This window comes from Epinephelus lanceolatus, chromosome 5 (assembly GCF_041903045.1).
Source record: "Epinephelus lanceolatus isolate andai-2023 chromosome 5, ASM4190304v1, whole genome shotgun sequence".
Taxonomy (NCBI): domain Eukaryota; kingdom Metazoa; phylum Chordata; class Actinopteri; order Perciformes; family Serranidae; genus Epinephelus; species Epinephelus lanceolatus.
In genome coordinates this window covers 30,093,100-30,117,179 of record NC_135738.1, presented here as the reverse complement: position 1 = coordinate 30,117,179, position 24,080 = coordinate 30,093,100, and the positions used below count along the sequence as shown (strand labels likewise).

The following is a 24,080-nucleotide window of genomic DNA, read 5'->3' as shown; positions in this document are numbered from 1 at the left end:
TAAACCATATTAAATGAGGAATGTTGGACTTGCAGCCTCTTTTATAGTCAACAAATCTTAGGACTGTGTTGTCTAAACATACAGACAATAATTTAACAGCTAATACATGACGTGCCAAGCTCACCAGGCCTCAATCAAACTGTTTTATCTGCTGACCAGACTAAACGCAAAAAGCCCCAGAAACAAGCAAGAAGTGTAAATGGCCGCAGTATGAGCCATCAGCAGGGAAAATAAAGTGTCCCCTGACATCTATGAGTTGCAAACAGTCTTTGAAATATGATAACATTAAGTAAAATAACATTAACTTGTCCAGTTACTTTCTGTCACCTGAAATTTGGGGGCTACTGGTATTTATAAAAGGGATGACAGCTGCTACACAGCTCATCTAATGTGCATGATAACAGCTGCAAAACTGGGAGTCAGCATCTCTCTGTCAGCGCTTCAATTTAAATCCAATCTCGCACTTGACAGAGACAATACTAAAAAATGTGACACCATCCTAATAATTTCCGGTGGCATTATAAGCACAGTGGCAAGGTGAAATGCCTTCTAGTTTTGTTTGACATGTATATACATTTGTGTGTGAGTGGTGTGCACCGGGCAAAACTGGGAAAGTGAGAAGAGGATGACGTCTGATAAAAGTTGCTAACTTCAAACCCAGGGCTTTGCATGTTACACAGATTAACAGACTAAGCAACCAGGACACCTCGAAGGGAAGTAGGATTTTGGCTCGTTGCATAATTGGCAGTGTGCATGCCACTGTCCTCAAACCAACCTCAGACTCTTGAACTCTAGTTCCAAACTGGCTGTGTGGGTATGATTCGCTGTGCACTGTTATATCAGATGATTTTTATGCACAGACACACACTCCCATCAATTCCACTCGGTTGACATGGCATGTGGCCTGGTACAGCACGCCCTGTGAAACAAGTGTGTTTGGGCACAAACTGGACACCCTGGAGAAATGATGAATTCATTTTATAGAGAGAAAAGCATGTGTGACTTAGAGAGGAAGGACAATCTCTCTGGCTGAGCGAGCTGACTAATGAGTAAAAATCCCTCCAACACAGCAAACATGAATCTGCTCCTGGAGCGTAATGCCAACACAAGGGTGGGAACAAGCCTGACATCTAATGGCCGTTTGTTGCACTAACAGGGCATTTGACCAAAAGAAATCAGCACAAATCTTGCTTTCTGATATTATAAAATCTAACCACAGCTAAAATCATTGTCATTGGTGACAGTACATGCAGTACAAGGTCAGTAGCCAATCAAATTGCATCTGTCATGGCGACGGTTGAAGCAGACTTCTTACAAAATAAGCTTCTCTTTGTTTGCCTGCTTGGTCAGGCTCTCCAACAGACTCTTATCATCCTGATCTGGAAGGCATCACATACAGAGACATAAAGAATCAGTCAAGCAAATCAAAACAATATTTTTTTGATATTAAACCATCATTCCTCTCTCTCAGAACCTACCAAATATCACCAGAGTGCAGGAGCACTTGGCCTTCCCCAGAGGGTTCTCCAGCACCAGCGTGTATTCTCCACCATCTTTTGCTCCACAGGTGGGGATGACCAGGGTGCACACGCCATTAGCTGTGCTGTGCCAAAACCGAGGGGAGTCAGAGATGTTCGTATCCCCCTTATACCAGCAGGCCTGTGAGGGGGAATTTACCATATTATTGTCACCTTAGGGGGCAGTGAGAGGATATCAACAGCAAAGAAACAAATGTTTCAGGTAGAGGCACCACACCGATGTCATTAGCCATGTTCTTCGTACCTGTGGTGTTGGCATGCCCTGATAGGCGCAGCTCATGGTGCAGTCATTGCCTCTGCGAACAGCGTGGTCCTTCAGTGGCAGAAGAAATGTTGGTTTCACCTGACGTGATTTAGAGGTGTATTCCCTCAATCGAAGGCTGCCGATCCCCTCTTAGACACAGATGCACACGCACACACACACACACACACACACACACACACAGTAACAAACAAGCAAATGAGTATTTATTTAACATGCTGATCAATAATGCTGAAATCAAATGTCTTCCCTTCTCACCTTTCTCCTTGGCGATGATGAGAGGTTCCTTCGAGTCTAAAGGATCGCTGTCTCCAATAGGGTTCTGTGCAATGACTCGGAAGTAGTACTTCCTCCCGGGAAGCAGTCCAGTGATGGTGTACTTGCTGCTGAAGACACGCTCGGCCACGGTGAACCAGGAGGTAGTGCTGGTGTCACGTTTGAGGATGATGTAATGCGCTCCTTCGTCGTCGTCAGCCATGTCTGGGGTGTGATCCCACTGCAGGGTCACTGTGCCTGGAACCTCCTCTTCCAGGCGGAGGTTTTTTGGTGGTCGAGGGAAGTCTGAGGGACAGAGGTGAGTACAGAAAGAGGGTGATGAGGAGGAGAAATATTTCATTATAAGCCTTTGTATGGTCTAGGACTTTCCACAACACAATGTAACCCCTGATATACATATATACTTTGATGGACTACATTGTCAGGTAAAATAGAGTACATAAATGTTAAAAAGAGCATACAATTAAAGACGACATGCATATAAAATTTAGCCTTCGTCACTTACCTGTAACCCTGATATTGATGTCATAGTGAGCTTCTCCGTTGTCGTTCTTCAGGTGGACACGGTAAATGCCAGAGTCAGATCGCTGAGAGGAGACAATGAGGAACTGGGAGTGATTCTTGCTCTTGGTGATGACTTCCCGTCCTTTAGTGATGACGCCATCCTTGAACCAGGTTACCACCGGGGGAGGTGAAGCCTGTAACAGTGACGAAAGGGAAGGGTTAATAGGTAAGAACTAATAGGATTTATGTGGAGCATGCTAGTCTCAAAGAAATATCGGAAAATTCTGAGCAGATCAAAGTCTTACAGTGAAGTTGAGGTTAAGGCAAAGTGCTGTTCCAGCTCGGACAACCATCGGGCTCCTCAGCTTCCCCAGAGGATCAAACCTGGGTGCCACTGTATGGGGGAAAAATACAAAAATGTAATAGAAATGAAAAAACTAAGTAGGAAAACAGAAGACTATAAGAGAATGCAGTTGTATTACCAGGTGGAGGCATGGCCAGTACACCCTCCGACAGCTCAATGGGCTCCCCCACCCCTCCTTCATTGACAGCGCGGATACGGAAGTGGTATTTCTTCCGCTCTTGAAGTCCTCCGACATTGAAGGCCGTACCAGCGATGGGGATCTTGGTGGCCTTGGACCACTCTTTAGCATCTTCGGCACGTACCTCTAGGATGTAACCCGAGGGCTCGTCTCCCTGCTCTGGAGGAGTCCACCTCAGAGAAATGGAGGAGTTTGTTGAATCAGACACACACAGGTTCCTCACCAGGCCAGGAGCTCCTACAGGAGAAAAGTATTTTTTAGATAGTCGTGATAGTAAGGATACAAAAAGGGAAGGAGGCAGTGAAGCACTCACTTATTGGGTCTTTGGCCAGGACAGCATTAGAGACGGTGCTGGGATGACCTGCTCCAGCCCTGTTTACACTAATGACTCTAAACTCGTACTCCATATCGCTCACAAGCCCCTCCACCATGAATTTTGTATCTGAAAACAGTAATATAGGGACAAATTCAATGCATGGAATGTAACAGAGGATGTATGTACCATGCAGGTTTAATGTATACAGTAATGGTTGACTTAATACAAGTTAAACACCTACTCAGGAATGTCTGTATTAAAAATGTGTAAACAAAGTGAAAAGTGAAAGATTATGTCAAATCTATTGAAACTAGACATGATAACAAAACATGATAGCTGATAGTCTGACCTGTGAGTAGCTCCTTGTTGACCTGTAACCACATGTTACTCCCCTTCTTCCTCCTCTCCAGGACGTAGCCCAGAACTGGGGCTCCACCATCGTTGGCTGGAGGTGTCCAGCTCACTGTCATGGTGTCCTTAGTTATATTAGACACCTGGGGCTGGGACGATGTGCCCGGAGGCTCTGGGTAGACGGATTTCAAACAGAAGAAGTGTTCTCAGTCATAAGATATGAATAAAAGGGAGCTAGTAGAGAAGGTGAGTTTAACAATGACATGAGCTGTGATGAAAAGTCTCATCTCTGAGCTCTTTAAACACTTCTCTCTAACTTTCTTATCCTCGACGTTTTGAGAAATGTGTTTGATGATGGCTTATATAATATAAAATTATCTCTCACCTACAGGCTCTCCGGCGCGTACCTCCTCTGTCTCAAGAGGGTCGCTCATTCCCTCCACGTTGACAGCCCTGATGCGATACTGGTACGCCTGGCCCTCCTCTACTTTATCATCGCTGAAGACAGTGGTACTGCTGTCTACTTCACCAGCCCTGGTCCAGGACTTCTTACCTGCCACACGGCGCTCAATCACAAAGCTGGTCACTTGCTTGCCCCCGTTGTCCCGTGGAGCCTTCCATTTCATTTTGATACACTTTCCTGAAAGCTCGAGGAACTCTACTTTCCCTTGAGGAGGCTTAGGATGGTCTGGGGAATGTGGCAAAACATGTGTCAAATATTTTGTATCTGCACTAAAGCAAACTTAACTTTTGTTAAATTATGCATTGTCACCCACCGATCACATTAAGGTGCATGTTGGCAACTGCAGTGCCACAGTCACTCTTCAGACGTAGCACAATTGCCCCACTGTCTTCTCGCACACATCTAGCGAAGAAGCAAAGTGATTTGTGTGCGACCTTTTCAAAAGATCATAAAATATCTGAGTGAATATCTCTGCTCACCCACCTGCTGAGCACCAGCGAGGTGCTGTCAGCTGTCCTCTCCATCTTGGTCCTCTCGTCCTCCATGACCTCCATGCCGTCCTTGTACCAGGTGACCTTGGGAGGTGGTTTCCCTTTAAAGGGGATCTTAATGGTGGCTGTCTGGCCTGCCTTCACAGTCACAGGTCGGGCCCCCAACAAGTCCAGCACAGAGGAATCAATCTCTGGAGGGTCTGGGAAAATATATGGTTAATATAGATTTGGATGCTATCTGTATGGGTGATTTATTTCAATTTCATTATGATTTTAATCAGTTTTCAGTATAAGTTTGGTAGCTTTAGTGTGAGGGATTTAAAAATGTCTGACTTTGGCGACACCTGGTGGTAGTATCAAAAAACACACTGTAAAGATTTAAGTTTGTTTCCATGACAGTGGCTGGAAGCTTGTCCCAGTAGGTCTGTTCCCCACCTGTGGACACATACTCAAATATCAACTACAAACACACACCTGCAATAGTGAGTACAGCCTCGCTCTCAGCCCCCTTGGCTCTGAAGGTGTACTTGCCCTCGAGAGCATCAGTCACACCTGAGAAGATCAGCTTGTGAACAGCTCCCTGTTTGACCACCTGAACGCCTCTCATCTCCGAAATCTGTCAGATGAAATAAACAAAATGTGTTAATGACAAATAAATGATCAAAAATATGAGAGGTGTGTGTGGGTGATATAACTTAACTGATACAACTGTATCACTTTATTAAAATGGTGTTGTCTGTGCAAATCCATCCAGTAGATGTGCTTAGCTTTCACATTAGTAACATTGTTCCGTACCCAAGTACATTTGTATCATCATCCACTTGACATTTGTTTATGTTGTCGGTACACCTACTGCAACATCTCAAGCTCACACAATAAAGGCAAACCTTCGCATTTTGCCTACTGTTGATTTTATTTTGGAGACAATATTAAAAATGATTCTCTCGCCTGCATTCCCACTGTATCACCCATGGCCCTGCAGTTCAGAGGATGAGATTACACATGAACCGTACTCGAGACTTTCTTTTCAAGTGACTGGGCACAGCTCAACATACCGTGCTTGGGTACAGTACACAGTGTTCACACTTATAAAACAAACTTTCAGGTCAAGTGTACTTGGATCCGAGCCTGGGTCCCTGATATGAAAGACTCCTAAGTGAAAACTTTGGCCTGATGGTGGTGCTATAGGAGAAGGCAAGGGATCAAAACCATTAGCGTCTAGCAATTATGCCTGTGCAAAATTTCAGGCAATCCATCCAATAGCTGTTGAGATACTTCAGTCTGGACCAAAGTAATGGACTGAAGATTTCATTTACAGAAAAAGGGTGCATTTGAGGACCACCAAGAAGACTCTAACCCTTTTATCCCATCTTGTATCATCTCTCACCTCTACTCCATCTTTCAGCCACACTCCGTCCACCTTCTCATCGTCAAGGACAACACACAGCTCTGCAGGGGAGCCTGTAGGACACTGAGTATCTGACATACCTCTCGTCACTGAGGCGAAACGCTCTGGCAACACAAAGAAAACCTTATTAATCTTTCAGTGCTGGACTTAAAACACTGACACCCCCAAAAACTCCAGACAGAGAAATCATTACCATCCACGGTCAGAGTGGCAGAGGTGACATATTCATGAGCGTCGTTGTCCTGAGTGCAGATGATTGAATACTTTCCCTCATCTGTCAGCTCGCAGTCCTCGATGATAGCCTCTGCCCTCTTTCCCTCGTGCATGAAGATGTAGCGACGGCTGGCTGTGATATCACATCCATCTTTCAGCCAGCGAATGTGCACGTCCTTGGAGCTCAGCTCACACTCCAGGTGGGCCTCGCCTCTCTCCTGCACGCGGACATTCTTTAAGTGGCTGGTAAACTTGATGGGAATCCCTGGGTACAGGTAAAATAGACCAAGAATGAAAAGAAGAGGGTCACTTTGGGGTTTATTTGGCCTTTACTAGCATGCTTCCCTTTACATTTTACATAATTTCTGCACTATAAACGCATGCAAAATGAGTTTAATCACTTTCAGAAATGGAAAAACAGGATTATAGGGTGGAGAGAATTGAATTTTGTACCCACTTATTAGGTTGGTTCTTTATATTCAGTCCTAACGCAGACAGCAAACCTTCATTATAGACTTATAGTTAAAGAAAAAGAAATATAGAGTCTCCTCATGAATAAATGTAATTAACACAACCTCAATTACTATGCTTCTGTTCCTGCAACCCCAGAGGACAGCCACATGTCCTTGTGAAGATATTTACATGCCCCAGCTTGCACCTTGGGCAAGTAAGCATCTTGTTAGACACAGCTGTAATAAATGAGCTTGTTGTGAGGAGGGATTTGGTTGGATTACTTTCAACTCAGCACTAGGAGGGAGGATTTATTATGCTACCCATACGTCTTCATTTGGACGATGGAGGGAAGATGATGTTGTTTAGCATAGCTATGAAGGAACGAAGCCTCTAATCTCAGGGGAGGGGGAAAAAAAGCAGTAACTGCTCATCTCCACCAAGTCTGAAGGGGGAAGTTTGTTTCTTTAGAAATGCTAGCTCCACTAAAACAAGAAGACACGGCCCTTTTGGGAAAAACAAAACATAACAAAGCACAACAAAAAAGTTTTTTATGAGGGCAAAGCCTATGAAATACTGGCCCGCACGTTCAATGAAGAGAGGCACAATGGCGGTGAGGTCTCCGATGCTGATGGTGTAGTCTCCAGTGTCGCTGACTTTCACATCCTTAATCTTCAAAGTGTAGGTCAGACCATCCTCAGACAGGGACACGTCAAACTTTTCATCTCTTTTTACTTCCTTTCCCTTTACCTGTCAGAACACAAACACAACTGGGAATACTATTTCCATATTCTTTTTCAATCATGTATATTTCCCTGGTGTTCAAGTTTGCCTAGAACGTTGTCGGTGCAATTGTGTGTTCTTTTCATCTTTTCATCTGAGTTACCTAGAAGCCGAAAACTCCTAGAAATGTTCCTAGAGAGCAAATTCTTAAATCTTGTGCTTGTGTGAATGTGTATACAAGTCCTTCGGTGTGTCTTCTTCAGTCACGTACCTTCCAGATCAGCGGCGCGTCTGTCTTCTTCGAGAGACGGACCTCAAACGTGGCAGTCTGGCGCTCCGTCACTCTCTTGGGCTGGAAGTCAGACAGGAATTTCAGAGGTTCATCTGATGGAGAGATGGATGAGAAAAAGGCGTTCCAATCATATGATTTAAAGTGCATAGACTGAATCATGTAGACACCTCACTGAAAAGTATTTCATGCAAAATTAAAGGAGTTGGAAGCCACAAAACATGTCTGGCAATCGGCACTTTGATATGTGGGTGTTCAAAGAAATATGAAACAGCTAAGAAAGCCCCTGAGAGAGAAAAACAACCCTGACTAGTAAAAAAACAAAGTAAAACATATTCATTTAGTCTATTTATGTCCTGTAGATGGAATGAAAGATGGGAGAAAGACATATGCAGGTCGTTATGCGCACATAAAACTTGTTCCTATCTGTCAAACAATATAAAACAAGTGAATAAAAGTGACACTAAGAGTAGTTAATGCAGTCAATGATGACATTGTCTCCCTGAGTTATGAGCAGTGGGAAGGACTTGAGTCCCGTTCTGCACTTGCCTGTGACGTTAAGCCTGGCTGACAGTCTCTTGTCTGCAACCTGCAGAGTGTAGGTGCCCGTGTCACTGAGGCTCACGTTAGAAATGCACAACATGTGCTTGGTTCCCATCTGTTTCACTTCATATTTCCCGTGAGAATACTGGATCCGCAGCAGCTCGGCGCCCTGAATCGTAAACAAAATGCCTAGATGAGGGGGGAAAACTCGCAAGTGTTTTATGTAACAAAAACACCCGTATATATGCAAACTTTGAAACACAACAGGCAGGCGCGTCAGTTTTTCACCAGAAACCAGTTCATCCTGATGTTTGGATCCTTCAGTTCCAGGATGGTGTCAAAGACGATGTTGGTGCCAGCTGTGGCAGTGATGTCCTCCAGGGGCTTCAGCACGCGCACCATCTGGAAATAAATCAAATGATCAAACACTTATTTATAGATTTTAAACACACCACAAAAATGTCATCCCCCCCACCCCATCTTCATGTTAGTTGACTTGAGCGTTGCTACGCGACATACCTTTGTTGCCATGGCTGTGCTGTGTGACATTAAACTTTGCCCCTCCCCACCTTTTCCATTCTGCTCTATTTTTAAGCTGTTTTTTTATGCCACATCCCAAACCTTTTCCCCCGTATGTGATCCTGTGGTATGTGAACAAGCTCTCTATATGACAGGCCCACCTCCACCTCCTCTTTCTTCTTCATCTCCTTCAGCTTCCTGAGGATGCCTCTGAAGTCGGTGAAGCCATGCTCGGCACAGATCCTCTCGTAGTCCTTCTTGTCAGCTCCAGCCAGGATCTTGAGCATCTCCTCCTCTGTAGGTGGCCTCTTCTCTTTCTTTTCCACACTGCTGCACGAGGAGGAAACAATTGTGCATGTGTGTTTACATGCACATATAAAAATTAATGCTGGGCTTCTGTGTGTACATGTACGTATGTCTGCCAGCATGTCTGGCACTATGCATATGTGTGATGACAGCTCAGAAGCATCTTCCTCTGCCCCTGTAGCAACACCAGTACGCATTGCAGCTCTTTAGATCTCATCCTGTAGATATTTCAGGATGCATACCAAAAAAAAAGGTGGATCAGAGAAAGCTCCATCACACCTTGACAGGTTTTGGGAGTGTCACGGCTAGTATTAGACAACAGGCTTGTGTTCCTACCATTTTTTCAGCATCTTTTTGAAGTCCAACGCTGGATCTAGGAACAAAGACAGAGCATCTTCACCCGAGGCACTGAATAAAAACAGCACATAAACTAAGCTGAAGGCTCCTAAATAACTATCAGAACTAAGAAAGCTTCACATAGTGTACGATATGAAATAGCTACTCACTTTCTGTAACAATGAGGGATACAGAGTAGGTGGCATCTCCGTGGTTGTTGGAGGCAACGCACTTGTAGACATCAGCATCCTCCAGGGCCAGGTTTTTGATCTGAAGTGGAGAAAAGTCACAGCAGGTTATGTAAAATGAATGACAATGTCTTGCTTGCTGCCCACTGTCATACTGTCATGACATCGTCCGGTCACTTTAAATCCCACTGCAGTACTTGCGTGCAGCAGAAGGAGGCAGTGCCATGCTGGGAATACCCAGTAAACATTTAGCACCGCAACTTAACAGTCATCCCTCACCACAGAAACAGATGGCAAGGGGAGATGCATATGTCAGCACCCACAAGTTAATTGCTTTATAATAGCTATTTAAGCTTCACTTAAGCTCCCCGGCTGGTACAGAGAAAGCGCTAAATCCACTCCAGAGTGGTTATAGATAAAAGGATCAGAGAGAGGTTTTTTTTTTTATTTTCTATCTACTTTTCCTCATGATGCATGGTGTGCCGTTTGAGTTGACAGAACCAAGATGGCAGAGCCCCTCGGCTTAATGATAGGCTGTACAGAGCCGCTGCACTCTACAGTAGTCTTTTACAGTTACATTCCCCTTTTAAAACCCCTTTTAAAACTATATACTGTACTTGGTGAATGCATTTAGATTTAAATCAGGGTGTCTGCAGGTACCAGACACTTAATTTAATGGTTTTACAGACCTATTGAAGACCATTTTAACCAAATTTAAGACTGATTTTCAGACAAATTATCTTTTTATTCATTAAACATTGCAGTTGAGTGTAAAGGTAACTAATATATTTATATTTATGTGTCTGGCCCAGTGCAGAGGTATGTTTTATGTAGGAATATGGTTATCATAGTGAGGATTAAATGTTTAAAGATTTGCAACATCAGAAGTGTGGACTTTAACACAGAAGATCTTGACTCAGTTTATAAAATGGAAATGAAAAAGGGGCAATTAAGATCACAAATGATCACAAATTCAAATTTAAGACTAACATATTTGTTTTTTATTAACTTGATTTAAGACTTCTTGGAACTTTCAAAGAACCTGCAGACACTCTGATTTAAGTGCATGTGGAGTAATTAAAAGATGTAATTGCAGATACTGGTGCTCCAAACACTAATTTTGTAAGAATAATGGCATCTACCTACAGGTGTGATGGATCAGCCATCACCAAGGCAACCAGAACAACCTGAGTGTATTAACACATACAACAACTAGCTAGTATTTATAGTGTTGCTTGCTTGAAATAATACAAACACAGAGCTGACTAATTAACTGAAATGTTCCTGATATATTTTTCATTGTGTGGTGATATGAAAGAACACAATGAAGGAAAACAATATGATTCAACCTTTTGATATGTCACAGAAAACTAGATAGACTCAGTAGAGATCTGAATCAATACCTAATTTTTCTACAGGATGTCTTTAATTGTCTTGGGTTTCTTTACAGAGAGGAACACTGTGAGCTGTGTAGTTTTCGTGACCAACCTTGAGTATATGCTGATTGTTTATGTTGTCATAGAAAATGTTAGTCGCATCTGACAGTGGGTTACCGCTGGCTCGTTCCCACTTAACACTGGGCTGGGGTTTCCCCGTCACCTTGGCCTTGAACACAGCATTGTCACCTATAAATGACAGATCAGATACATGCATGCTTGATAAGTAACAACTGTCTGCATCATCAATTATTTCCAACAAATGTAATGTTAAATCCAATCTGAGATTTGATGAGAGAGCATGCTTAATATACATCAGATCAACTGACCCTATCTTGCCTTTTCCTGTTTTCCTTTCGTAACCAGTGAGTTTAAGGTCAACCCATGAATGCTAATGCAAAGGCTACGCTGCAGTGTTCTGCATATTGTGACTACTGAGGCCTCTTAATCTATAATTCACAGGTAGAGCCGGGGTGAGTAAGGCTCAAACACCTACAGTTTATGCAGAACAGGCACCAATATTCAGCAGGAGCAGCAAAGGCAACTCTATCACAGTATCCTTTAGCTCTGTGAGGTCTTTGTCAGGACTTTGATCAGAGTGGCTTCACAGTACCTTCACCCACAGAGTCAAATGGTTGTCTAAAGTTTACACATTGCAGCAAACTTTAACTTCCCATTGGACTTCAGTTTATGTCATCAGGAGTTTCTGGGCAAACTATGGGGGAGGATCTAAAATTAGCTTATGCGTAGCTCTCTCATAGTCTCAAGGGTCCCACAGTTTGTAACGCGATGTGAACAGAAATATTAGGAGACGCAAAGGGTGTTTCTTGAAATTTCAATGTGCTGCGAGATGAAAGGAGGTTCACCTCACCCTCTTGGGCAGTGACGGGGCGCAGCTTCTCCTCGAAATCTGGGACAGACTCTCCCTCAGGGATCTGGGGGTTTTTCTGTACCTGGCTGAAGGACTCCACCACGGCAGAGGTCTTACGCTGAACTCCAGTGTGCTCTGAGGGACCGTAAGGGACATCCACATCATAATCATGTACAAATATTATCATTATGACTTTGAATGTTTTTGGTTGCATTATGGTACATAAAATAAATGATGTAATCAGCTTTATTGTTGGTCTGCTTTTGCTCAGGAGCTTAAAATGGCAGCCTGGAAAAACTTAGTCCCAGGTGTGCTCCGAGGTTTAAGCAGAGAGGGAAAAATACTCATTGCACAGTGGGACAGGTAAGAAATGTCAGTTAAAGGGATAATTCACCCACAAAATAATCATTTGTATATTAAAAACTCACCCAATGTTATCTTGAAATCGTAAAGAGAACTTTTTTTTCTCACATGCCTTCATGATGAATTTAGAATCCCGAAACAGAGGATTACTAATGGATTGGATGAAAATGGGGACTGCATTTAACAACAGTAAAACTACATCAAAACATCCGTTTACAAACTCGAACAACTCGTGCAGCATAACCCAAGTGTCACTGATCCAGTCGTATGCTCAGTACTTCCTAAACACATGCATTTTGCCAAAGCCTTAACTATTTAAAACACTTCCACATACGAGTATAGCACCTGAGTAAGTGCATGCAATTAAATTTTGCTCACGCATACCATTAAGCAGAGTACAAACGCCCCTGTGTGCTTTTTGTCTGTGTGTGAGACTGTTACTGTGGAAGTGTTTTAAAGGACCAGTATGTAGGATTTAGTAAGATTTACTGCCATCTAGTGGTGAGGACTGCAGGTTGCAACCATCTGAAACTTCCCCATGTGCCAAGTGTGAACTCCTGGTTAGGATTCCTCCAGTGTTTATTGTTCAGGAAGTTTTTACCGTGAGGTTTCCTCTTCTCCAAAACAAATGGACCTGGCAATTTAAACTGGTTAAACCACTGAATAAAGAAAATTCAAATAAAAAAATCAGTTTTTTTCCTGATGATCTCATTGTGGAGAGGCTGTTAACTACAGTGGCCGATGTCAAAGCGGGAACATGTGAAGAGCCAGTGTTTGGTTTGTCTGTTCTGGGCTATTGACAAGGACCCGCCCCCTTTGTAGATATAAACATTCAGGTGATTATACACTTAAGAAAACATATTCATCATATTCAATTTCTGCCAATATATTTCCCTAACTCCTATACACTAAATCTTTTCATATTCACTTTTTAGAGAAAATGCATGTGTTTGGGAAGTACTGAGTATACAACAACAGAGCAAGAGACGGGGAAAAAAGTTCATACATAGCTAACGTTACCATCGTCAGGTTGCTTGTTAGCTAGCTAGCTAGCTCGCACTATCTGGCATCTGTCATCTGTCCTGTTCTGCAAAATTGTCAGACTTTTCACATTACGATAACACGCCAGCTAGCATAACTATGCTGCCTCGTAATGTTAGCTGGTTAGCTAGCTATCAGAAGTCCCCTGTCGTCTGTCGTTCATCAAACGAAGCATGATGAATTCAGCAAACGCAATCGGTAGGATGAATGAGACTCCATTGTAGATGCTGGTTGGAAATGTAGATGGCTCGTAGCTTCCTGTTTAAAATAGTTACATAATGCGTGAATGTAACCGATGCCTTGACTTAGTAAGTGGTGTCCCAATTTCTAGGGAAAGATTTCTACCCCTACCCCTCGTTGCTTCATTTTAGGGCCAAGGGGTAGTGGGCAAGGGCTAGGGGTAGGGCTAAGGGCTAAGAGGTAGTGGACAAGGGGGGGTATTGGGATTGGGTCCAAAACTGCACGAGTTGTGCGAGAGTTTGTAAATTAATGTTTTGATATAGTTTTGTTGTTGTTTCATGAGGACCCCCTTTCACTCCAATTCATCAAGATTTTTCTCAGTTTTGGGATTTTTCATTCACCGTAAGGTAAGGTAAGGTAACAAAGGTAAAGTAAGGTAAGGTAAGGTAAGGTAAAACTTTAATGTCCTTGAGGGGCAATTTGGGATACAGACAGTAGTCATTAGTACAACAAAACAGACAATACAACCACACAGAATCCAGAATCACACACTGTCAGGGGTAAATCATGGACATTAATGGTCACTGCTGGTTAACATAAGCAACAGCAGACAGGACAAAGGACGATCTGTAACACTTAGTGCTGCATTTAGGGAGGCAAAACTGACTTGATGGAAGCATCTGAAACTCAACATGGAGGGGATGTTGAGAGCAGACTGAGAATAGACTGAGCTTTAGAGGTGACCCTATCTTCATACAGATGCTGTAGGTTGTTAGAAGTAACACCAGTGATCCTACAACACAATTTGACCACTTTTTCCAACTTTTCCAAACCAACAGACAATGTCAAAATAAAGACTGGATGCATGTTAGAAGCATGTTAGGAATTAAGAATTCCTTAAAAGCTGCTATTACAATCATTTTACACAGTCAGTTTTGTTACTGTTGCTCACTGTAATGATGGCTCTAATAGAGGGGCCTTCATGCTGGGTCTCATAATTAAAAACGTTATATAAGTCAGCATGGCAGATGGGGAGAAGATGATAAATCCTACCTTCCATGGTTCTTGACAAGCCCTGAGAGACTTTTCGCAGCTTTGTGGAGCCCATGGAAGAGGTGAAGGTGGAGGAGGAGGATGAGGAGGATATTTGCATATCTGACATCTGCCTCACCTGACCCATCTGCTGTTCCATCTGCTCCACTCTGCCCCCAGTGGCCTGGAGGAGCTCTGCTGCCATGATGATGATGATGATGTTGAGGTGGTGCCGATGTGAGCCTGGCTGGGACAGACACAATTAGAGATGTGAAATGATGTTGTTTGTTTGGCAGAAAATAGTCATTTGGCAGCTAATGCCGCTGGGTCTGGTTGTGTATAACAGCTTTTTAGTCCTGACACATAGCCTCCAGTAGATAAGAGGCACCAGAGGGACATGAGACAGTCTTAACCACCCTCTCTAAATTCACACACTGATGCAGCTAATATCCTATAGTTTACTCAGAGATAGTAAATGAGGATGTTCAGAGCGGACACTGTGTTTGTGTACTTGCAACTGTGTGTAAGTGTGCGTTCAGGTGTTTGCATGAATGTGCTGAACACAACTCTTTGCTCCGTCTCGGTGGTAATTGGGTTTGTGTTTCCAAAAGCACGCACCAAAAATGATTGAAACTCGCCTCCCTTCCTCTGCTCGCCGCATGCCCTTTCCTTGCTCTATCATACCCCTTTCAACAGTGACTACAATAGTCCTTTGCCTTTGCCAGGCTCATACAAAGATCCAATTAAAAAGGTAATCCACACACCTGCTGTGTGAGATAAAGCATTGTGTTTGTACCACTGATGAACTGTGCTCTTCCTCTCGTTCTTTGAATTTGGATTCCTCTCTTACGCCCAGTCCCCATTTCTTTTTTTCTTTCTCTCAGTGTGTGTAAGCTGTGCACTAATGTGTATGTGCATCTTTGCCTGCACGTAATGTATCCTTTTTACCAGTGGCTGAGGGAAGAAGACAAAGCACATTACAACTGGGCAAAGCCAATGGCGAGCAAGTGTCCATCTAATGTGCTAATTAAAAATGTATCACTCACTGTACCTACTTATATCTTTCAATAATAAAACTCACATTAAACTCAGTGTGCATGATCATGTTTATATTTGTGAGCCAGTATATAAAAATAGAATTGTTTTTTCCAGCAACAGCCTGATTTTAGCATGTAAATGTGACTTTACAAGCCAAAGGAACAATTAACCACAACATTAGTCTCTGAATGGAAAATGTAAATTCAGCTTCCTGCAGCAGACACACTACATGTTGGGGTTAGTGAACTAATTAGTTCCGTAAGCTTGAAGGAAGTTGTTTTTGCACGACCACAGCAAACTCTTTGATGGTATAACTCCACAGTCTAAAGGAGGAGCGAGTGACTCGAAGCTACAAAGTGCTGAACAGGTTGCTGTCTCACTGTAAGTGGAACACAAGAACATCTCTTTTTCCTCCCTACCTCTCCGCCTCTTTGTTCAATGTCCTTGATCTCTCTCTCTTTCTCACAGCATACAGGATGGCAAATTGCAAAAGAAGATTTTTTTTTCTACTCCCCCCTTGGCTCTATTATTTCACAAAAACCAAGACACAAAGCCAACCAAACTTACTTGTTACAGCAAAGCCTTTCCTTTCTCACAGATTCAGTCAGTGCCCCAGGTTTCTGGTTCAACTGTTTCCAGACCAAATGTCTCCTTGTATGATGTTCCTAATCCACACGCTGCTCCCCGCTCAGTGGGTTCCTGCCCAGCCCGGTCTCCACTGCTTTCTTGGTTCCTTTTTGGTGGATGAGCCAAGGCTGGAGCACTCAGCTTAAACACCTGCTGCGTCTTCTCTCTGGACAAATAAGGCTCTGATCTGTCCTGGGTTTGCCGGGCCAGGCTTGTCCTGGGCTGGACCAATGCATCATCCTAATGTTTCCCACTGGTCAGTTAGTTTGAGCGTCCACTGTGGGTCATCTCTGGCTAGTATTTTAAAACGTTCTCTAAAGAGAATGTGGTGATGGAGAGTTTCTAGCAGGTACTGCGTCGGGTCTAAGTCCATCAATAAAATGCAAAACACAAAAGTTAAAAACAATAATACATAAATGACTCACAGTATTATCATTCTCTGTCTGTGACCTTGTATGTACTTGTAAGTGCCCTCCAGGATGTTTGAGGCTTACATTGTGAGGTTGTCAAGCACTGGACTAGGTTGTGTTTATCAACAGCATCAACAAGACAACTTAACACACAATGATCCAGCAATGCAACCTATTATTAACTATTAGTATCACAGATACAATGTTCAGTACAAAATAAATAAATATAACATTGTAATATAATGGTATAAATGAAGAATATGTAGCCTAATATGTCTGTAAACTGTCTATAAATTTCACCTTACTTTGAAATGTACTTCTTTTCACATTTTTATTTCTGTTAAAATATTTTCCAAAGTCTGTTTTCACTTCACAACACCATTTTTGCCAATTACTATTTCAATAACACCACTTTTCATCACAAAGTCTTTGTCTGTCAATCAAAACAAACAGAACAAAGCCAGTTATGTGATTTTGTGTCTGCTCATTACCACCAATCCCAATATAAGTAATGTCTCATCGTCCGATGGGCTGAGTTTTGAAAAATGTGTTGGACTATTTCACAGTTTCCTTGACTTCCACAAATTCTAAATTTTGTCTGTATTATTCAAGTGATTATTTGTTTCAAGTCTTTTTGGTTAATGCAGTAATTATGTAATAATAATAAAATGATTGAAAGAACGATATTTTACAGAATTATGTCTTGACCCAGTATGATACCACAATGTCTTACAAATTAATTGAATGATAAAATTAAAACCCCTCTTGCGAATATGTGGTGATGAAAAAGAGTACATATGTGTATTATAATATTTTGTCCTTAAATAGTTGTCGAAATCAGTCAAAATGATTTTTGTTGCACCTGTTAACACCTCTGTATGGTCAGGTTAAAGCATCTTAGCAGTACAGCTAGCTAACAGAGGTCCACTTAGCTTGGGTGTTAAAGTGCTACTAACCTAGCTAACGTTCAATTATCATCAATAGTTGATAGTAACCGTAGCAGGAAAGGCTAATTTAGTATTGTCAGTGGGTTAGGCTATAAGAAATTGATCCAGAGTGAAACATTATTAAATTGTGTGCATTCAAACAGTCAAAGATTCACTGGCTAATCAGTGTTGCTAGCTAAGCTCCTTGACATGCTAATAGCTAGTTAGCTCATGTGTAGCTTGTTATTAGTATGGTAAAGTTAGGTTTAAGTCACATATACCAGAGTTTCTGCTTCTCATTTGCTGCCACAGAGAAAATTAATTATGAAAATGTGTCTCCTGCTGTTTTCCATGCAGAAAAATATAATTTAACGAATAATTGGTGGCCAAGGAAGAAGATGGCAAGCCCAAAAAGAAAGTCTGAAAAGTGCTAACAGGGAGAAAAATGTGTTTTGTGTGATACAACTGTAAAACAGAATGAAGCTTTGAAACCACAGAAAGGTGAGATTTATTCATCATTTTAAGTATTTCACAACAACATGCTCAGGTTTTATAAGAGAAAGTGCTTCACAAATGAGTTTGGCAAATGTAGCGAACATTGAAGTGCATAAAACTGCCAGAAGGGTTTTGATTATTTCTTTTTTGTAATGGAAATCTGTCTTTTGTTTTCTTAGTTATATAACATTAGTTTTTATTGTATAATTTTCTTTTATTCAAATATGACTTTACATTTAAATAACCAAGGTCGTCAATATTCAAGCCGACTTACTTTTTCAGGAAAGAAAATTTAATGTACCTCCTCCACACATTGACCTGAGCTGCAGTGGTTTATCAGGTAATACTGTTTTGATGTAGCCTATTCAGACCTGACTAGGGTGGCAATATGTTTTCTGAAACACTACTGAGAATGTATTTATTTATTTATTTGTACTGTAGGCATGGGTGGATAGACCTTTTTCATAGCAGACATTTTGACATGTCTAAGTAGAACAAGCATAGGTGTATGTAATGAGATTAACGATAACGTTTCATGTAGGAGAAGTCCTGGTATTGTGCATGCTGGCTCAATGGAATAGCACTGGCACACTTTATAGAACTGAGCCATAATTAGGCTAATGTTATCAATTTCACCTGTTTTTCTTACAATGATAAGTCAAATGTGAAAAGGTCCATTATGAGACAATGGACCCCTGGGAACAGATATGAAAAAGGCTCCACCACCTCTCCTACATAGGGCCAAGACATACAGACTTTTGCCTCTTTTATGTTTTTGCTGTTGTTTTGCATCTCTTTGTTGTAAATCCTTTTGAGATTTTATGTCTCCTTGTGGTTGTTTTGTATCTCTTTGAGGTCATTTTGTGTCTTTTTTGGGAGGTGTAATTTTGTCTCTTTGTATTTTGTGTCTCTTTGGCTGCGTTCAGACTGCAGGCGAATCTGATTCAAATCTGATTCCTTCTCAAATTCGATTTTTGACTGCTGACTGTCCACACTGTTTTTAGCAAGTGTCCAAATTGGATTTGGCTCTGTTCAGACTGGGCCACATTATTGACCAATCTGACAGGTTGCTGTGGCAACGACGTCGGAGCGGAGGTGTCATCTAGCGTGTATTGTGTGAAGTCGTATAAGGAGCTGTTCAGATTCAGACACATCTGTCCAAATGTGTTTTGAAACTACCTCTCAAAGGTGTTTTCGATCTGGTTTGCAAAAATCGGATTTCATGTCATTTATGACCATTCAGACTTTACAAGAGCCATCTGGTTCCAATCTAGATTGGCTAAAAATCTGATTTTGTCTGGCAGTCTGACCAAGGCCTTTGTAGTTCCTATGCATCTCTTTATGTTCTTTTTGAAACACTTCCTGGACGGTACCTGGCAGAGTGACATTTTGCCCAGTTGGCCCATTCAGTAATCTATCCAATGGTATTGTTAGTCCTGGGCATTTCAGTCTTCAGCCCCAAATTTTTTATGAATAGCCCCAAATATACATAGGCTGTGTGTATATTTAAAAAAAAATCAGGGTAGACCTAGGGCGGCACAGTGGTGCAGTGGTTAGCATTGTTGCCTCACAGCAAGAGGGCTCCCAGGTGGGGGGCTCAAACCCAGGGTGGGGGAACCCCTCTGTGCAGAGTTTGCATGTTCTTCCCGTGTCAGTGTGAGCTTTCTCTGGGTACTCCAGCTTCCTCCCACAATCCAATGGTTAGGTTAATTGATTATTAATTGTTGACTCTAAAATTGTAGTGAATGGTTGTCTGTCTCTATGTGTCAGCCCTGTGATAGTGTGGTAAATGTTCAGGGTGTACCCTGCCTCTGCCCAGTGTCAGCTGGAATAGGCTCCAGCAGCCCCGTGACTCCCAACAGGATAAGCAGTTATAGAAAATGAATGAATGAAAGGGTAGACCTAACAATAAAAAAAGCCCCGAACCTAGTAATGTGACATTTTGTTCATGCATTAATGCCCTAAAAAATAATATGACATTGTTAATCAAAACACAAGTTGTGGGTCATGTGTGTCATTCAATCAGCGCATTTTGTGTGATGATATTCATAGTGCCCCAGTAATCACTTAAATGTTGCAGCAGGTAAAGGTGGAGCACATTTTAAATGCTTCATATACTGCTGGGTGGTTTAATCTACAATCATACATCATCATGTATTAGTTGATTATATTTTGTATTAATAAAGTTTTCAAAGTAACTAAAGCAGCCAAATGTAGTGGAGTAACAAGTGCAATACTTCCCTCTGAGGGAGAGGGGTATAATTATGAAGTAGTGTAAAATAGAAGTACCTTAAGTACCTAAAAATTCTCTAAATTTTCATGATAGCTGTTGCATGTATCCTGTTTCTAAACTACTAATATTTTTAATACAAAATTAAATTAAATTAGAAATTAAAATTAAAAAACAGTTTTTAAGGGTAACTAAGATGCCAGAGCACATAAAAAGAAAAAAATCCCCAGAGGAGGATCCTCAGACCTCCCTACAGAGGTCCAGGTGAAGCCCCCAGTGTCTTCAAATCCTAGAGATGCCCCTGATCACATCAATGACTTCAGGCCAGCTGATAATAATCAAGTAATATGTTAAAAAATTTTTTACATGCTGGTGTTGTTTTTGCAGAATCCACCCTCACCTCAGTGAATCCTCGGCTGCTGGATACATGAACCCCCTGGTGAGTACACTGCCACTTGTTTCTTTTTCTTTTTTTTTCTTTTTTTTTTTAAGTAACCTTGTCCAATATATTTCATGTTTTATTTATTTATTTATTTATTTATTATTTATTGGCTTGGTGACACTATGGAATAAGATACACAAAATCAATAAATTATTGATTCATATTTTTTCTTAAGAAACAGTAAAAAACAAAAGATACACACAACCCAATGTTCAATGACAGTGGTGCTGCACTGAAGAAACAGTAACTCCCGTTTAATTTTAACTACTTTTGTTTTTTTGTTTTTCATTTTGGTGTTACTTGTTTCTCTATAACTTCTTATAAGGTTAGAGTACAGAGAGAGGCATCTCTAATATATATATATATATATATATATATATATATATATATATATTAGATGTACTGTATATATATATGAAACTGACTTTCTTCGAACACATTTGTTTCTGTATGTGTCACCTAATTGTATGTACATTCATATACTAAAATGTATTTTGCTGCTGGTGATGCATGATTTGGCATATCAGATGTGTTTGTTGGACGAATATGTCTCGGCTTTTTAGTCAGAGACCTTTTAGAAATAAGCAACTTGCGGAAAATATGATTTGTGTATGCTAGTATTATTCCCTTTTGTATGTACTGTATGATATTGGAGTACTATTACTATTATTTAATTATATATGTTGGCAACAGGTGTGGTTTGTCACATGACTAGTACAGGCGTCACAGGTATTTAAGATGCCGACTTTCTGTTCATCATAAATCAGAGGCAAAGCCGCTGACTCCAAACATCACACAGCATTAAAATCCTGCCAACAGGAGCTACTTGGTGTGCAGATCTACTTGTTTCTACCTCATAATTTACCTTTCCACTACTTGTCATTTTGTGTTTCTTTGAAAAAAAACAGGGAATAGCACATCATCCTTCCAAAGTGTCAAGTAGCTTCTGAGTTTTAACGATAAATCCACCTTTAGTTCGTATGGCATGTGTCTGGTGTAGAACTCCGAAAAAGTGTTTTATGTTATTTTTCGTAACCGCTTATCCTCTTGAGGGTCACAGGGGGGTCTGAAGCCTATCCCAGCTGACACTGGGTGAGAGGCAGGGGACACCCTGGACAGGTCGCCAGACTATCACAGGGCTGACACGTAGAGACAGACAACCATTCATGCTAACATTCACCAACTGAGAGTCACCAATTAACCTGCATGTCTTTGGACTGTGGGAGGAAGCCGGAGTACCCGGAGAAAACCCACGCTCCCTCCTGGGATCACACCAGGAATCCTCTTGCTGTGAGGCGACAGCGCTAACCACTACACCACCATGCCACATGCAACTATAACAGATGCTTGCTATAACTATTAGGCTTTTTTTTACAATGAGATAATGGCAGCTGTTCATTATTTTTAGATTAGATAAATTAAACTCTACTACTACACCTCAAAAACAAAGTTCTCTGGAAGGAGCAGTCAAAGCCAAGCGAGAAACTTCAAGCATCCAATGTGCGGCACCTGTTGACTGTAAGTGCTGGCCCTGGCTTTTATGATCTCACATAATGTCAGAATTGAAATTGAGGAAATATTCCTTGTTTAATGGGCTTGAAACCAGCTCATCGTTGGAGCTGGGTAATGCATGAATGTTTTATTACAAGTCTGGACTACTTGTCATGGATATGCTCTTTGAGGTGACAGCAGGGAGCGCTTAAAGTGCGATTGTTTGGTTTGAGAGAGGGAGAGAGAGATAGAAAAGGAGAAAGAGGGGGAGATAGACATAGAGAGCCCCATTGGCATTACTTCCCTCTAATCCTCTTTGCACTACACCTGGCTGGCATACTAATGATGAAGAAATGACCTAGATTTCTCTCTCTCTGCACATTCATACTCACAGCACAAAACATAATGAATGAGTTGGTTGAATTTTATTTTGTGCGACTGCTGTTTTTTCTGTCAGCGTGGAGTCTGAGAAAGAGGCCATGCATGGATATTCACTCTTGATGAAAGGCAGACTCTAACGCTACAACAGTCACTTTGGTCTCAGTTGTTTGAGCTCCTTCAGCAGCTTCGTGATGAATACAATTTGTTCTTTGAGAAGGAGGCCAGAAGATTGTCAACAAAAATCATCCGTGTGACGTCTTTTGATACCGCACGCTTCCTTGTGACAGTTTCCTCAGAACAAACACTTCATAATGAGAAAACTGAAGGTGCCACAATCTTACATGGTTACAGCTAATATAACACTGGCAGCTGAGCTATTTTTACTGTTGCTGTGTTTAGACACTTCACCTGTTCAGATGAGAATGCAGCTCACTGTGTAATTCACCATGGCAACGCACAACAACACCACTGACAAGATCTTTGAAGAATGACAAATTCCAGTAGCTGCAGATCTGCGGTGCAAAGGGTTGAGGTGGGCTCGTGAACGTGTGTGGGATTGTTCCTCGAACTTTTTGTTGATTAAGTCAGGGAAAACACTGCAGAATGTTTTTTAATATGGCAGCAGCTGTAGCTATGTGATGTTAAACGCTCCGTCTGAACTGCACATCTCGGGAGAGATCTAATTTTCAGATCTGTCTAACCATATTTGGAAGAAACAGCTGCAGAAGGGTGCATGTGTCTGTCTTCAGTACGTGTGTGTGGGATGCTGGGCGGGGGCTGAATGTAGAAATGATTATAGTCAACTGCTCAAACTTTTAACTTAGGAAACTATAACTTTTAAAAACCATTTAGCGTTTGTATTTGCATTTGTTGGTGAGGGATTATTTCCATTGAACAGATAATTAGAAAACAGTCTCCTTTCATCTCCTCTCCTCTGATCCGTGCTTCCCTATTGATCTTGCTTCATCAACCACTCCTCTTTTCACCTCATCCCTTCACGTTACCTCTCCCAGTGTCCCATTTCCCTCCTTTCTCATCTGTAAACATGGAGGAATGCTATTTCCCCAGAAGGAAATTCAATAGGGCACAGCAGAGCAGAAAGAAATGCCACTCCGCACCTGTTTGGTGGAGGAGGAAGCCCAGGCACAGAGGGCAGGCAGAACTGATCCGGCGGGATGCAGGAGGCAAAACCCCTTAATCCCTGTGACATTTTAGCTCAGACCTCTCGTCAAAGCCTGTGAGCTGCTGTGCTGCCCGGGAAAGAAGGTTGGAGGAGGCTGAGGAGGGATGCTTATGAGAGACGAAAGCTGAGGGACAGAGAGACAGTTGGTCAAAGATAGACAAGGATAGACAAGCAGATATTGGATTAGTGAAAGGAGAGACAATTTCTAAAGCTGCA

At 41.8% G+C, this 24,080-nt stretch overlaps 1 protein-coding gene across 2 annotated transcripts; it reads right to left on the bottom strand.

Moving 5' to 3' along the window:
* Positions 1-961: 961 nt before the first annotated feature.
* On the bottom strand, positions 962-16,617 carry LOC117262662 (immunoglobulin superfamily member 22-like). Of its 2 annotated transcripts, none has more exons than XM_033635725.2 (26): positions 16,247-16,617; positions 14,663-14,888; positions 12,026-12,160; positions 11,207-11,343; positions 9,701-9,800; positions 9,531-9,567; positions 9,050-9,218; positions 8,658-8,771; positions 8,376-8,538; positions 7,809-7,921; positions 7,402-7,564; positions 6,345-6,629; positions 6,131-6,255; positions 5,218-5,359; positions 4,736-4,943; positions 4,566-4,654; positions 4,175-4,477; positions 3,788-3,961; positions 3,436-3,564; positions 3,063-3,359; positions 2,886-2,974; positions 2,582-2,774; positions 2,059-2,361; positions 1,783-1,931; positions 1,479-1,659; positions 962-1,379 (listed from the first exon to the last, which is right to left on the bottom strand). In XM_033635725.2, the coding sequence occupies exons 2-26, from the start codon at positions 14,844-14,846 to the stop codon at positions 1,312-1,314; spliced, it is 4,050 nt and encodes a 1,349-aa protein (XP_033491616.2). In that variant the 5' UTR covers positions 14,847-14,888; positions 16,247-16,617; the 3' UTR covers positions 962-1,311. The 2 variants fall into 2 exon arrangements, with proteins under 2 accessions (XP_033491616.2, XP_078024154.1); XM_078168028.1 differs by having other exon boundaries at positions 14,663-14,884.
* Positions 16,618-24,080: the final 7,463 nt, after the last annotated feature.

Excerpts from the sequence above, each read along its gene's own strand:
- LOC117262662 (XM_033635725.2), bottom strand. The coding sequence starts at position 14,846 with ATGGCAGCAGAGCTCCTCCAGGCCACTGGGGGCAGAGTGGAGCAGATG. Across the intron at positions 5,360-6,130 it reads GGCTGAAAGATGGAGTAGAG|ATTTCGGAGATGAGAGGCGT; the intron begins GTGAGAGATGAT and ends TTCATCTGACAG. Across the intron at positions 4,478-4,565 it reads CATGCACCTTAATGTGATCG|ACCATCCTAAGCCTCCTCAA; the intron begins GTGGGTGACAAT and ends CACATTCCCCAG.